We start from the raw sequence: 15,844 nt of genomic DNA on the forward strand, positions 1-15,844 counted from the left end.
AAATTTTAACAACTTTAACTATTGATTCACAACTTTAAATGACTTCCACACATAGCAAAGGTTACTAGCTAGTTATCGCAATACCCTTGTGTCTAGTTAAGTGGAGGGTAAAGAATTGGGCTTGGGCCAATTGTCCCCCAAGCCCTTTAAGCTTCACATTGTGTGACCTGTTTTTTTTTTTTTTTTTTGGGAGAAAAAAAAAAAATATCACTAGTTACTTTGCCAAGTAACTAATTACTCTTACATTCAGGTAACTGAGTTACTAAAGCAATTACTTTTTGGGAGAAGTAATTTGTAACTGTAATTAATTACTTTTTTAAAGTAAAATTAACAACACTGCATGGCACTAAATGCGTTAGTAGACAGCCGCCATCTTAAAGCAGTAGACTTTTTAGGACGGCTCTGTTGTAGAGAACCTTCCTAGTGAATCTAAGTAACTTTTTATCTAAAATACAGTGGTACCTCTACATACGATCACTTCGACACACGATCTTTTCGACATCCGACGTAAAATTTGAGCCGCCATTTGTTTCTACATCCGACGAGTTGCTCGAAATACGACGACATGACAGCACTGCAAACGAACGCACGGTGGATTTTCTTGTGTGAGAAATCAACACAGTTTTCAAAAAAAGTTGATACAGTTGGAGAAACAAGGGAAAAAGTGATGCTTACCTTTGAAATGAAGATGCAAGTTATAGAAAAATATGAGCTTGGGGTGCGCGTCCCTGAACTGGCTCAACAATACAGCTCCATGGTCCTCTTCCGACCACCGTTCGCCACTATTTATAAGTTAAGGTGACAATTATTATTGTGGTAACATTGCCAAGGAAATCGCCAGCTTCGTCACGTTTTTATCATTTATTTAAGAACTTATCCAACACAAAACGCCCATTGTCTTAAGCAGTTGACCGCTCTCAAGAAAACGAAAGTATTATCTCTACCGCACCGACCTATCTCACTGAGACGTCACCTTCGCGGTGCGTTCAGGTACAGTAAAAAGTGTCCGCCATATTAGAATCCGATTCGTTACATTATTTACAGGAATAATTATTAATTATTCTTCTTATTATTATATTATTCTGAATTATTTATTTATAACTTATTTGTTTTTCTATGTTTAATTGCCATTTGTAACAGTGCCAGCAGTATTTATTAAGAATTTAGTGTATGTTTTTAGGCTTTGGAACGAATTAATGGAATTATAATGTATTCCTATGGGAAAATCCTGCTCGACATACGACCATTTCGACTTACAAACAAGGTCCTGGAACGAATTAAATTCGTATGTAGAGGTACCACTGTACTTCTAAATCGGCAAAATCTTGACTTGAATCTATCTTTAAATGATGAAACAGTTTTAAAACTTTCATATGTCGAAAGTAGAGAGAAGGGAACAAATGCAATAATGGGAGCAATTTTAACAACTTTTAACAGTTGATTCAGGGTAAAGGGTAAATTAGGGTAAAGAATTGGGCTCGGGCCAATTGTACCAAAAACCTTCACAAAAAACTTCACATAGTGTGGCCAATTTTTTTTTTTTTTGTGTTTTTTTTTTTTGAGGGAAAAAAAAAAAGTAATTATCACCAATTACTTTGCCAAGTAACTAATTACTCTTACATTCAAGTAATTGAGTTACTAACGCAATTACTTTTTGGGAGAAGTAATTTGTAACTATAATTAATTACTTTTTTTCAGTAAGATTAACAACACTGTTCCCAACCCTATAGAAATACAACTTTGCTTCCCAATTTGACGCCCATTCCCGTTTAGCTATCCCTTTTTTTTTACAGAAGACATTAAAACTGACGTTTTTGTACAGAACACACAAAAGCTACGATGTTGACAGAAGAATGTGTCGTGTCCTTGCTCATTTAGTCTTTCCATTATGTTGAGACGGTATGTACCTAATCCATCAAATAATCCGTTAAACATGTACGCACCAAATGTAACCTTTACAATGGTTCTGCAGCATTGCTTAGTAATTTAATACAATATGTCACTTATATATGACAACTTCCTCGTTAGTATAGTGGACAGTATCTCCGCCTGTCACGCGGAAGACCGGGGTTCGATTCCCCGACGGGGAGAACTACTTTCTTTTTTTCATCTCTTGTTGTTTTTCCATGTGATTTAGCACGAAAATGTAGCCCCATAAAAAGCCACACTCAATCTTTAATCCAAATACAAGAAAATTAAGCACGAAAATGTTTGCCTGGTACTGCCAGACTGTTCTTCCTGTGTTTTTCAAACACTGAGAAAAAAGTCTGGGAACCAGCCCATTAACGCCCTCTGGAGCAGGTACAAAATCAATCGACAAATCAGATTCGTTTATTTGCGTGACGTGTTCTTAACGAGTAACGTCACTCTTGCGCGTCGGAAGTCGTCCCGACAAAAACACAGATGGTGAACAGGAGAGCCGAGAATATGTTCCAATCCACGGTAAAATCAGTTTTAAATGACCAAAAACACATCGACACGAGTCATTGACAACAGTCTGTCTCGCGCTTGCCATGTTGAATAAACTCCGCTCTCCTCGTATGTTTACTTCCGCGCGCAAGTCCCTCCGTCCTGCCCTCGTCGTTTTACTAACGTCACGTCTGCCCGTCGCTGATTGGTCTACTCCGCTTTCTGTTTGCTGTGGCTTGCTAAGCCCTGGAAATTGTATCAGCTGAATGGTGGCCAGACTCAATAGCTGGAACAGCGGTGAGTCTGGTGTACCAGGCAACGAAAATGTAGCCCCATAAAAAGACACAGCGGCACGGTGGCTTAGTGGTTAGCACATCTGCCTCACAGTTCTGAGATCAAGGGTTCAATCCCGGCCTTCGGCCTTCCTGTGTGGAGTTTGCATGTTCTCCCCGTGCCTGCATGGGTTTCCTCCGGGAACTCCTCCCACATCCCAAAAACATGCATGGTAGGCTGATTGAACACTCTAAATTGTCCGTAGGTATGAGTGTGTGCGTGAATGGTTGTATGTCTCCTTGTGCCCTGCGATTGGCTGGCAACCAGTTCAGGGTGTCCCCTGCCTACTGCCCGTAGTTTGCTGGGATAGGCTCCAGCACCTCCGCGACCCTCGTGAGGAAAAGCGGCATGGAAAATGAATGAATAAAAAGACACGTTCAATCTCAGCTCGTTTGGATTTGACTGTTAAAATATACTTATTGACTCAAGTCACACACAGCGTTTCCGTAGTGTAGTGGTTATCACGTTCGCCTAACACGCGAAAGGTCCCCGGTTCGAGACCGGGCGGAAACATTGTTTTTTTTCTCTACTTTTTTTTCCCTGTGATGTCATTCTAAAATCAGAACACATTTCCGGATGACGCCAAAATATCTAACGAGCCCTTTACAGTGAACACACTAGTATGGACTTTACCTGATGTGTCGCTGTTGTTAAATTCGTTTTAGATGAGAACTACGTAATCATGTTAGAATAGAGTGTAGTTGTTTTGATTTATAATGTTAATTAAATTGTTTTAAACATTTGATTTACAACAGGGCCCTCGTTACATTTCGAGGCTCACAATGAACTAGTTTTAGTGGACAATAACAAAGTTGCTCCATATTTACATTAAATCCTTGTACATGAAAATATTTGCTGAGATACAGGGTGTTACTGTACTGTAGTAACTGTACTACCTGGAGTTGGTGACAACAGCATAATTGCCTCCCGCCGTTAGGTGGCAGTAGTCACTCCCCCCAAACACGCGCACACAACCAACTGCTTTGTTGTGCACGCGGCTGTTCTGTGTCGCTTAAACGAATCCACACAGAAGGTGACGACGAGATTTTATTTTTGTCCGACAAGTGCTCATCCACGGCCACAGGAGAACGTACATGCTTAATCGTCCGTCAGGCGGGGCTCTTTTGTCTGGCTGCGGAGGAGCAGCTGGACGTCCTACGGTAGGCCACCACGCACGCACGCGCTGCCGCAGTTTATCATCATGCACATGACCTTACATTGTGTTCACTTGCTAGGCAGACGCGCGTGCACTTGCCTGCTTGTTTTCCCTCCATGGACGCCAGTAGATTGGAGCGTCACGTGGCCAGCGTGCAAAGGGGAATCGTATTCCTCGAGCACGAGCATCTTACACTGCTGGCGGGTCTGCACGTGGAGATCACCAACCTCAAAAGAAGATGCCATGGTATGCAATGTTTTAAGGCCAGCAAGGCCTTCTCTGATGGCCTTCATTTGTAACCTGCTATTGACAGGGATAGACATCTGATATTAGACATCTGATATATTGGAACACTCCCAGTGCCAATCGTTCTGACATCTATCGCTGTCAATGGTAATGATAACTTGATAACTTTCCGTGTCTTTGTGTGCGCGCAGAGCTGAGTTGTGAATTGGACTCAAAGTTCCCACACAGAACATCTTCAGGTGAGATGGAATGAATGGTATTTATCAGCCTATTCCCCAGTCTTGCACAGAAAGAAGCTAAGTGTGCTTGCTTCAAGTGAATTTGTTACTGGATTTTTTTTTTTTAATGTAAATCTCTTGTGATCCACAATCTACCCATATACTGTTAATGTTGCCCAGCTCTAGTTACCATGTTGGCACGTCACTCACCCGAGCTGTGACGGCATGTATCTATTTTTTTTTTTTTTTTGTATCAGAATATGAAGCGGAGCTGGCGTCACGCTACGAGGCTGCGCAACGCCTACTCGAGGAGCAGCACGGCACGACGATAGCTGCCCGTGGGGAGCTGTGCCTTGGAGGGGCCCGGGCGTCGGAGTTGGGGCGCAACCTACGCCAGGACGAGCGCCACTTCCTGGAAGAGCTCAAACGTCGCAGCCACAAAATCACCATGCTCAATCGTGAGCTTCAGCGACAGAAGGGCGCCACGGCCGCCCTTTGCCAGCAGCTCAATGCAGCCCGTGCCGAGCTGCACCAGCGGCGATGCGCGGGGGCCACCGCCAGGGAATACGTGGACCCGCTCGACCTACCCCTAGAAGATGAAACTGAAGAGGACGATGATGATGACGATGACGGAGAAAGCGCCGAGCGGTCGCCACCACCTGTCTTCCCCTCGGCTGGACAACGCCCGACAAGATCCAGCGTGAGGGCAGAGCGGGTACGAGCGTGCGTCCCTCAGGAAAGAGTGACGTCACCACAGAGGCCACGTCCTATGCCAGACCCTGCCCTCTTCTTGGCACCCCTTCGGTACCGCCTACTACGATGGAGCCGACCAATGAGACTGCAGGATGGCGAGGCGGACGATTGGGAGGATGTGGACGAAGGCGGCCTGCAGGGGCGGGTGGACATGGGCGCTGCTGAGGGGGAGACAGCTTTGTGACAGCCTTTGCAGCTGCCAAGATTTAGTCAATTGGTAGATGATACGGAAAAAAGATTGGCGATTGGCTGCACCGATCTATACAAGCAAGAAGTGAGTTCTTGATTTCTTGCACTGGCTTTAATCTGAGAGATGCGCTGGTCGACTTGATGCTGACTGACTTCCTGTATGTTGATTTTCAAATGAAATCACTTCTTTCTAAACTTTATGTGTCTTTGTTTCAACTTGTAATACTAGGTAATAGGGTATTTCTAATGTTCACTCCCACACTTAAAATGGACTCCTGGAAAAACGCATACAACGGAAATACTCTCACATGTACTGCTAAGTTCTCCAGCAATCACAAACAGTTCTCCGACACTACTAAAATATTCTCCCACACAACTGAAATCATACACTACTAAATTTCTCTTTTCAACCAGTAATTACAAGTATAATGTACTCAAATGCTTTTATTTTGAAAACCTGAGAAAGGAAGTTGATGACTCATGGTGGCCTTGTTATCACGGCAGCATCCGCATCCTGATGGGCTCCCCTCCTGGGAAGAGGATGTTGCGCTCAGGGTGGGAATGCAGTGTTACTGTGGCAACCGGCTAGCAGAGAATTAAGCATCTGGCACTCGGACAAAAAACCCTGACGTGCATGAAACTGGGATAGGAAGTCGAGACAGACAGGGTGTGACATCATTTTAGGCACAGAGATGATGCCCTTACATGCATGCAACTATGGATATCCTATACAGAGTGCTAGATGCGAAATGCGCACAGTGAGCCAGTTGGGACGACCGTAATTTGTCAAACATTTTGTGTCAGTGCCCTTTGATAAACCTAGTGTTGAGCGTTTACTCTGGAATGGCTATAAATTGCTCAATTTTAAAACGCCTTTTCTACAAACGTCACATGCAACAAATTAATTGAATACCTTAAAGTTATTTTTGCAATTGTACTTTGACGTATGCCCTCTAGTTCACTGCTCTAAGATGGCCGCCGGTTTCTCACGCCGCCGATAGACTTTTAGCATCTAGGTTTAGATGCCTGTGTAGGTTCACTACACCTGTACCACGCTCATGCTCCTGCCGAAAACATAATTTATTGCGAATGAATGAATGAAGAATGCTACTGCCGTCTAGCGGCTGGCGTGTGAATTCAAACTCATTCAAAATTCACTCGTGTCTCAGGACAAAAATAAGCCAATCTGTTTCATGAAAAGTTCATAATGCAAGGTTCTCATATTTAAAGCCACTATGTTTAAAACCCGAGAAGCTTACATCCCTTTTATAAATGTATTTATCAGTAATGAGTATTTTTGTCTCAAGCAGCTCATATCAGCAGGCTTGTTGAGTCGAAATAAGAAATATAGAGATGAGTAATACTTTTGGGTGTTGCCGTTTTCTTTCACGCACAAGTCGAGTGCTCACCTTGACGTGCGCGCCACCGTCTTGGCGTGCGCGTGCAGTGTAACAACGCTCGCTCCCGTCTAACATGCACGTCGTCTTTACATTGGCGAGCATTTCAAGAGGTCATGAGCGTCAACATTTGTGACCAGGTGAGGTTAGTACGAGCCCTGTTGACTTTTGCCCCGCGGAGGGTGGTTTTAGGGGGGGGCTCGACGTTTTTGCCTGCCTGCAGTGCGCGCGCGCTCGCTCGTTCACATCTGTCTCAAAATGGCGGAGAGGCCGCAAGTTAGGCTAGGCTAGCTGCTCTCGAAAGATTTTTTCCACATTTGCGGAAGTGTAAACGTTGTGGCAGCAAAGTAAGTTATTAAAAACAAAGCGGAGCGTGTGATAGTTGGAAATTTTGTTTTTGTTTTTCGGCCGTCAGTCACACGGACGAGTTTAGCATTCTGCTAACGTTAGCCTGGAAACCTGCGTCGGCGACAATCCGCGCGTAGCTACCGGCTGGCAGACTTGACCGTTTAGGTCTTGTTGACGTCGTCGGTGTCGTGTTGATATTTTGACGTCAAATGCAGCGCTCGAAAGGTGACGTCACTCGTGTGGTTAAGAGCCGGCGGCTAACGAGCAAGTGAGTGACGCCCTGTTTGCTGCTGCGCGGCTTCTGTCATGCTCAGAGTTGACATTTGGCCTTCTGAGAAGCTCACGGTTGACATTATTGGGCTACTTTACGAGCTCCAAGTTGAAAAAGGCGAGGCGTTCGCATTACCAGCAGCCGTCGCGAGTTTGCCAGGTAGGTGAACGTTCTGGAAGGCTTACAAGTGGAGACAGCCAAGTAGCTAAGTGGCTAAGCTAACGTCACGCGAAAAGGGCGTAGCTGTTGTAGGTGTCGGGGAATGGGGGGTTCAGTGGGGCTCTAAATTATATACCGGGAGCTCAGTAGCTTAACAACAAAATGAGAAAATCAGAATTGGAAAATGTTTGGGTGCACAATATATAAACTCTGTGAGGAAATATTCACGTTCCACTTCGATTTCACAATTTTAATTAAACTAGTTAGCTCATTTGTGCATTATCACACAATCAACTGGATTTGTCTTAGTACACTGAAACAGTAAATGCTGCTGCCTTTTGATTTCAGGCTACAAGAAGTCCCTGATTTGATTACCTCACATCTTGCAGGCCCTGCATTACATCATGTGTTGTGAGATGTGTGACATCGCTGGCAATAAGTTAATTCATTGTCTGCTAATCAGAGAAATTCTTAATCGAGCATCTTGTTTAGAGATTAAGTCCCAGTCAAATTATTCATTAACGGTCATGGGGTTGATCATAGTGACAGGGGTTGAAGTTGGTATTTACAACCGCTGTTGGTGTTCAAACTTCAACTGCCAAAAGATTGGATGGTTGTCATGCCCAATGTTTATTGATGATAAATCTCGCTCGCGTTGAATTCGAAGATAAGGTGATGATCATATGAATAGCTGATTGTGAAATGATGGTTTTGATTTTTTTTTTTTTTTAATTGCATGCAATATCTCAATAGGAGTTTGTAACTAATTGGCAATTGCTTTTTGGTTCAGGTGATGGCCGCTATCAGCACTGACTGCTGAGAAAGCGTTTGTGCTCCACTTCCTGTGTTCTTAACGGGACTCGTTCTCTACTTCCTGTCTCTGAGTGGTGACTCCCACTACTGCTGTTTATTTGATCACACCCGACCTACCTAAGCTCCCTGACTGGGAGAGAGACTCGCCAACATGGTGCTGTCCCAGAGACAACGAGAAGAACTGTAAGTGTGTGTTTGATCCTTTGCATAAAATTGTAGCATATTCCTAATGTTTTTGTGTGTATGTAATGCGTTTTCCATGGCAAATTAAAACCGCCGCGTCTCAGAAACCGTGCCATCGCCGACTATCTTCGCTCCAATGGCTATGACGGCGCGTACTCCACCTTCAAGAAGGAGGCAGACTTCAACTTGGTCAGTAAGACACTCTCAAGTTCTCCAAATTATTTATGCCTTGCGAGTTTAAAATCTATTACGCACAAGTTCGAATGAAAATATTTTTCTAAACAATATCTAAATAAATATTTAAGCCTAATGGTTAAGATTGCTCTAAATAAACCATTAATCAGTGGTCAAAGTAGTTTATTTCATGCATGAATTCAGAACTATTGCATGCTTTAAATGGACCTAAACTGATGTGTTTTTGGTGCCCAGAATGAAGATGCGGACAAAAAGTATGCAGGCCTCCTGGAAAAAAAATGGACATCCGTCATCAGATTACAGAAGAAGGTGAAAAACGCATTTGATGTTGAACATGTACCGGTGTTGACTGGGAACATTGCCCTTCACAGGTAATGGAGTTGGAGTCCAAGCTGAATGAGGCCAAGGAAGAGATTACCCATGGAGTTCCGGTGGCTCAGAAGAGAGACCCCAAGGAGTGGATCCCTCGCCCCCCAGAGAGATACGCCCTTAGTGGGCACCGCGCCCCCGTCACCAGGGTTATCTTCCATCCCGTCTTCTCCGTCATGGTCACGTCCTCCGAGGACGCCACCATTAAGGTACCTCAAATAATGTGCGCCAAGTCATCTTTAGCAGTATACGAACGATGTGAGTAATGTGGGATTTATGCATACTCCTAATTTCCAAAAATAATACCCCACCTTAGTGCCTTTACTTTTGGAGTGTAAAATTCTTGCAAGCTTTTTAGAAATGGTGCCTCGCTACAGTCTGCTATTGATTTTGTCACACGACAGCATTGACGTTGCGCTTCTCAGGTGTGGGACTATGAGGCGGGCGATTTTGAGCGGACCCTGAAGGGCCACACAGACTCTGTTCAGGACATCTCCTTTGACCAGTCCGGCAAGCTGCTGGCTTCGTGTTCCGCCGACATGAGCATCAAACTTTGGGACTTCCAGGCTTTTGAGTGCATCAGGACCATGCACGGTGGGCAAACACAGCAGTGACTGCTCATAGGTCAGTGCCAAGAGCCAAGTTAATGACAATCTAAATTGCCGCGTAGGCCACGACCACAATGTCTCGTCGGTCGCTATCATGCCCAACGCTGACCACATTGTGTCGGCGTCCAGAGACAAGACCATCAAGATGTGGGAGGTGGCCACCGGGTACGACTCGTTTACACGTTTAAGTTGTGGATCCGTCACACATTTGACGCCTGCATGTGTTTGCGCAGATACTGCGTGAAGACGTTCACAGGCCATCGAGAATGGGTTCGAATGGTGCGCCCCAACCAGGACGGCTCGCTGATCGCCAGCTGCTCCAACGACCAGACGGTGCGCGTGTGGGCCGTGTCATCCAAAGAGTGCAAAGCGGAATTGAGAGAGCACGAACACGTGGTGGAGTGTGTCGCCTGGGCCCCTGACAGCGCTCACCCCACCATCTTGGAGGCAACAGGATCAGAGGTAGCCCACTTAGTGTGTGGGGGGGGATTAACGCCATTGTTCATCACGCCTTGTATCATTGTAGAATAAGAAGAGCGGCAAGGTAGGACCGTTCCTCCTCTCTGGATCCAGAGACAAAACCATCAAGATGTGGGATGTCAGCATCGGGATTTGCATAATGACTTTGGTAACTACAAAAATGCTCACATCAATCTTAATAGTTAGTTGGACTTCCAATATTTTTTTTCAGAAAAAAATGTTTTTTTAACCTTTAAATTAAGACTGCAACTAACGATTATTTTTATAATCGATTTATCGGCCAATTAATTGAACAATCGATTTTTAAGTACCTTCACAGTTTAACTTGAAGTTGTTTTGAGCATGTTGTAAGTAACCATGAAGACAAAATACAATTTTACAAGCACACTCTCGTATGGCAATTTTCAGTTTTAATGGGACTTTGCGTTGAAACTCTTAAATGTTATATGAATGGGCTTGTGTGTGTGTGGTTTCTTTAAATAGAAATTTCAACTTTACTATCTAACAGTAACTCAAGCGCCAATATGGCTACGTTCATACTACAGGTCTTAATGCACGAATCCGATTTTTTGTCATATCCGTTTTTTTGGCGTGCCCGTTCAGACTGCCTTTATCCATTGAGACCGTTCAAGTATTACGCATGCGCACTAATTCGCAGTCCGACACGCGCTAAGCAAGAAGACCCGTATGCGCAGAAGCATCAAAACAAATGACAGACGTCATCCGTCATTCCAGGGATATCATATTTTGCTTTTCAAAAGGTGGACACAAATAACAGACATAAATAATCCCCGTTTAGGCTTATATTCAAAGTTTATATGGATCGATAGCATGCACACACTGTCCGTGCACGTCACACACACATACGGGCAGTTTGTCCCGACTCTCGGCCGTGGAGGCAATGTTGAAATATTGCTCACTTGGAACAGAGAGAAAACTGAGCATTCTCAGGCTTATCCTCAACCCATTTTTATTTTTTATGACTGTTGTCAAGCTCAGCTCTTCCTCAGAAGCCGTGTTCACTGCAAGCTAGGCGCTAATAACGCACAGGTGCATCGCTACGGTAACGACTCTCTCGCTATTTGATGACGTAATTGCTGCATTAAATCCGATTTGCGGGACTGGACAGTACAGACTGCCGCGACAGTCTGGGAAAATGTGGCCCAGATCGGATTTAGACCACATACGAAAGTGACCCAGATCGGATTTGAAATGGCCCCGTTCTATGCGACTTGTCACGTTCAGACCGTCAAGTTAATGCCTCACTCGAGTCGGAAAAACACGAAAAAATCGGATTCGTGCATTAAGACCTGTAGTATGAACGTAGCCTTTGTTTCTCCAAAACACAAAACAAACGGATGCTTGGGACACTGATTAGCATAATCGCTAACTAGATTAGCGCTCCGTGATCAGTAGTGAAGTCTCAGCAACAAAGAGTACAAATAATGCAATTGGCTTAATTTACTCACCTCTGACAGAGGCACACAGGATCTAAAAACACAAAAGACAATCTAACTCTGGACTAGGGCTGCAGCTATCGAATATTTTAGTAATCGAGTAATCGACTGAAAATTCTATCGAGTAATCGGATAAAACATTTTTATTTTTTTTTTCGGTAAAGAGCAATTGTAAATATACATGAGAAAAAAAGACATTTAATCCAATATTGAACCTTTTTCAATCAATCAATGTCTTTATTTTCGATGTACATTGTTGAAAACAGCCAACAACTGGATCTCAGATGTGACTAGAAAAAAAATTCGCTGCTTTCACTCAAAAAAACTTCTAGACCTTATATAAAAAAAATAAAAAAAAAAATCTTACCTAAAAATGTAATTACGCTTGATAACACACATCACTTGAAAGCTACGTGTTTTTCCCACGTGTTTCAATTGAATTTCCATTTGTGTCAAGCTATTTAAGTTCTAGTTAAGTTTTAAGTTCATCTAAGCTGTAAGTGCTGATAAGATTTTGAGTTTTTGCAGTGTTCAAAATAAATGTATGATACCTGCTGTATTGGAGCACATTGGGGACCAGTGCTACTTGGTGTTTTAGTCAGCAATGACTACTGAGCTAAAACTGACAGTTAGCTTTACTATGTTTTAATTTTACATCCTCATCACTCTACAGCGCTGTGTTTTTACAGATTAAATAAAGCCTGTAAGACACGTTAGCCACGCATCGACAGTGGTCATAATCAATAGAAACCTAGCCCTCCGAAGGGCTAACGTTACGTGAGCGAGTGACAGTAAGGTTATATTTATTAGCGCTGAGAAGTCTACTGCTTAAAGATGGCGGCTGTTTACTAACGCTGCCCAGACGCAGCCGAGTGTCATTTCGCATCTAGTCCTAAATTCATGCGATATCTAGGAGACGCATCGGAAACTACCAGCTACCACACTAGCATCATGCGGGGGTAATTTTTAGCAACGTCGGCATAGTTTGTAGCGGCTGTTGGCTGCAGTAAGGTGTTGTTTTTTTTTTTTTTTTTTTTTTTTTTTTATTGCTTCTTCCTCTACGCACATGACGTCAGCTCATTGTCCCGCATTAAAAGTAGTTCGGGCAAAACGTGATGCTTAGAGCTGGCAAAATTAAACGATTCCTCGAGGTGAATAAAATTATAAAACACCATTTACCATTTACTCGGATCAGTTTTTAAACTCAAGTTTCTCGAGTATTCGTTTCAGCTCTACTCTCGACATTTCGTAATATTATTGAGTCAACAACCCAACCTGAGTGTAGCAGTGAACTTCTCTCTTGCTGTAATCACTGGCACGCACACAGACACAACAAGTTGTTTAGACACAAACAAGGACCCAAACGAGACTGCTTATAGCTGCTGGCAAAGATCAGATTCGTTGGCTACTAATTTATTAATCGATTTTAATCACTTAGTTGTTGCAGCCTCATTAATAAGCTTGTTTAGATAGTAAGATGTTTAAAAATTGCCAAAAATGTGAATTGCTGTTTTCCAAAGTAAAATCGGATTTTTTTTTTTTTCATGTGCTACTTTGACTAAAAAATATAATGAAGAAAGCTAATAATTACAACTGAGAAGTAATATATATTTTATAATTTGAAGAATTTAGACAAGTTTAATTTGAAGGGCCTAAACGATTAATCGGTTATCAAAATTGTTGTCGATTAATTGTTGCACCTCTACTTTTAATTAATGAATTACCATTTTTCAAAACAAGGTTTTTTTCCACACATTGATTTTTAATCTCAAACATGCCTTTACTGCATTTTTGTGAAATTTAGCTTTGTTCTAAGAAATTCTTGATTTTCATATTTAGATTCTTTGAGCAACCCTTTCAAATAAAGGTTATTTATAAGAAAAATATCACATTGCTCAAAATTCATGTAACAAATGTCATGTGTGACCGCTGAGGGTTAAAAGTGAACTTTTGTCAAGATGCACATTCATTGTTTGTTGTGCAGGTGGGTCACGACAACTGGGTTCGTGGCGTGCTAGTGCACCCCGGCGGTGGCTTCATCCTGAGCTGTGCCGACGACAAGACTTTGCGCGTTTGGGACTACAAGAACAAACGTTGTACCAAGACGCTCAGCGCTCACGAGCACTTTGTCACCTCTCTGGGTAAGAATGCAGTTTTGAGCAGTTTGCGCCAAGATCAAATGACCTTTTCATTCTTATTTATGTTGTCAGATTTCCACAAGACTGCCCCTTACGTGGTGACGGGCAGCGTGGACCAGACAGTCAAAGTGTGGCAGTGTCGCTGAGTCCGCTTCAGACCCTTCACACCTCCTTCCTATTACCCCCACCTCCCCATTAACCGCCCTAAGATGACTATTGTCCTTTTTATGTAAATTATTGCATACCCGCGTCCTCCGATGAACACACAGCAGCACAGTGGAAGCTCATGCTCGTCCTTGCATGGCCAATCACTTCTTGGCGTAGGCCATGCCCCTTTAGCGCCCATCCCGCCTTCTTGTGCGAGGGGTGGGGGGGCGGAAAGTCAGAGACGATCGACACGACACGTCCGGCTGCGCGCCTTCAAAAGTGACTGTGTTGAGCATGTGTGTTTGTGTGTGTACGCTTGTAACAGTGTGATGTCATCTTTCAATGAAACCGCCCACCCCACCAGCACACGCGCCTCCCTCACCCCGGCAGAGGAAAACAACTGCTCGTCCATTTGCTGCTTGTGCGCGTGTTGTCCCGTGCTCGCTTTCTGCCTTGTTAACTCTCTTGAGGGTTGCTATATTACACACACACACGCATTGTCACACACATTCAGTCTTTGCCTGTTGGCACACGCACACAGTAAAAGTTGTGTATCCATCAATCTGGATGTCATGTTTGCAACACCATCAAATAAAAAATGTAAATAGATCTTGCGCCTATCTTTATTGTACTTGTGTATTGTGTGCACGCCTCAATTGCCCTTTAAAGCTGACTTGGTGATGTAATACCCCGATTTATAGAAACCACTAATTCAACTTTAAGGGATTTTGGGTCCATGTTCTAGTTGCCTTTGAAAATGCGGCGTATGCATGTGGTGTTGCCTCATCAATAATGGAAGCTCCCCCGGCCTATTTCCTGCCCGCTCGGGACTCTGCGGTTTCCTGGCAACTGTCGCTGAGGCAACCGCTGCGCAGAGGCCACTCCCGCACCTCTTTGGAAAAAGTAGATGCTGCTGAGAAAAGTTTTACATATAAAAAAATGTGAAAACCTTGACAGTTACTGGGATTTAGATACTTTTGCCTTGTATGGTGGTCCCTGAGGATGCGAGTTTACTTTTTTTCTTGGCCCAAATTCTGGTCCAAAACACTCAAAATGCAAATAGAATAGACCCATTGTTGAAGCCGAGTGGTGCAGCAGAATGTAGGCTGATATCAAGATTCTTGTGCGGGTCATATTCAGTGATATTTTCATTACTTGCTGCGCACCAATGAAAACTGGGCAGCGGGCAACAGTTTGGATATCTCTGATTTGGACGTGTATCACCGTCAATCGCAGCCAAAGCAACAAGTAAGCTCTCGTCCATGTAGATATCCTTTCCCGCGACCACATAAGATGCAGCAGCAGCACTGAGAAGTGGGTCATCAGCTGGGTGACTGCCTCGTCCCGCCCACGAATCCTCCCCCTTACAGCTCGCGTGCTTGTCATGTGCTTCTCTTCCTCGTCCTTACACACTTTAAGGCCTCACTCGTTAGACTTTTTGACAGAGACATTTTTAAAAGCTAGGCTCAAAGTGTTTCCAATTGTTTTTTTTTTTTTCAAATGTTTTATTTTCAACGCAAATCCAGCTAACGTCACTGCAACTGTCCCCGCCCTCTTTGCTTTGACTGACAGCCCCTCGTGATGAGGGGGCGGGGCTGGCAAGTCACGCGCTCGCCATGCAAATCCCCCCCACCCCCGCCGTCCACATACACACACACGTATACGCTCGATGTTGGGGGGGCGCCCATGTGGCCCAGCACCACGCTTGTTGTTCTCAACGCGGATTGGCCAGCCGCCTCCGAGGCAGCCAATCGGCGGCCTCACGCGCGTCGACTATGCGGCATTTTGCAAAACCTGGAATCTATATAAATGGACGGGGACGTGCCGTCAAATTCTCTGGCGAGCGCTCAGTGACGTCAAATTTGCCACGGCGTCTTTCAACGCTTACAATCAAGATGAAGGAAGCAAAGGAGTTCGAGTGGACCCCGTGGAGGGGGCATAAAAGTGGCCCGACGTGGAGTGGATGAATTACGTG

At 44.0% G+C, this 15,844-nt stretch overlaps 2 protein-coding genes and 2 non-coding genes across 8 annotated transcripts; all 4 read left to right on the top strand.

The window, feature by feature from the left end:
- The first annotated feature begins 2,018 nt into the window (after positions 1-2,018).
- trnad-guc (transfer RNA aspartic acid (anticodon GUC)) lies at positions 2,019-2,090 on the top strand. The gene has a single exon. It is a non-coding gene; the product is annotated as a tRNA-Asp (tRNA).
- Positions 2,091-3,182: 1,092 nt separating this feature from the next.
- Positions 3,183-3,255, top strand: trnav-aac (transfer RNA valine (anticodon AAC)). The gene has a single exon. It is a non-coding gene; the product is annotated as a tRNA-Val (tRNA).
- A 430-nt stretch (positions 3,256-3,685) lies between these two features.
- Positions 3,686-5,479, top strand: LOC130906761 (coiled-coil domain-containing protein 92-like). 2 transcript variants are annotated; one of them, XM_057821365.1, is made up of 4 exons: positions 3,686-3,902; positions 3,982-4,144; positions 4,336-4,383; positions 4,620-5,479. In XM_057821365.1, exons 1-4 carry the CDS (start codon positions 3,837-3,839, stop codon positions 5,297-5,299), a joined length of 957 nt encoding a protein of 318 aa, XP_057677348.1. In that variant the 5' UTR covers positions 3,686-3,836; the 3' UTR covers positions 5,300-5,479. The 2 variants fall into 2 exon arrangements, with proteins under 2 accessions (XP_057677348.1, XP_057677349.1); XM_057821366.1 differs by having other exon boundaries at positions 3,760-3,902; positions 3,978-4,144; positions 4,620-5,477.
- Positions 5,480-6,700: 1,221 nt separating this feature from the next.
- LOC130906501 (lissencephaly-1 homolog B-like) lies at positions 6,701-14,478 on the top strand. Of its 4 annotated transcripts, none has more exons than XM_057820907.1 (11): positions 6,701-6,841; positions 8,270-8,475; positions 8,580-8,664; positions 8,905-8,979; positions 9,042-9,248; positions 9,465-9,633; positions 9,710-9,812; positions 9,881-10,109; positions 10,174-10,275; positions 13,569-13,725; positions 13,795-14,478. In XM_057820907.1, exons 2-11 carry the CDS (start codon positions 8,444-8,446, stop codon positions 13,866-13,868), a joined length of 1,233 nt encoding a protein of 410 aa, XP_057676890.1. In that variant the 5' UTR covers positions 6,701-6,841; positions 8,270-8,443; the 3' UTR covers positions 13,869-14,478. The 4 variants fall into 4 exon arrangements, with proteins under 4 accessions (XP_057676890.1, XP_057676891.1, XP_057676889.1 ...); XM_057820908.1 differs by having other exon boundaries at positions 6,727-6,846; XM_057820906.1 differs by lacking the exon at positions 6,701-6,841 and adding an exon at positions 6,883-7,048.
- The last annotated feature ends 1,366 nt before the right edge of the window (positions 14,479-15,844 follow it).

Source organism: Corythoichthys intestinalis, chromosome 18 (genome assembly GCF_030265065.1).
Source record: "Corythoichthys intestinalis isolate RoL2023-P3 chromosome 18, ASM3026506v1, whole genome shotgun sequence".
NCBI lineage: Eukaryota > Metazoa > Chordata > Actinopteri > Syngnathiformes > Syngnathidae > Corythoichthys > Corythoichthys intestinalis.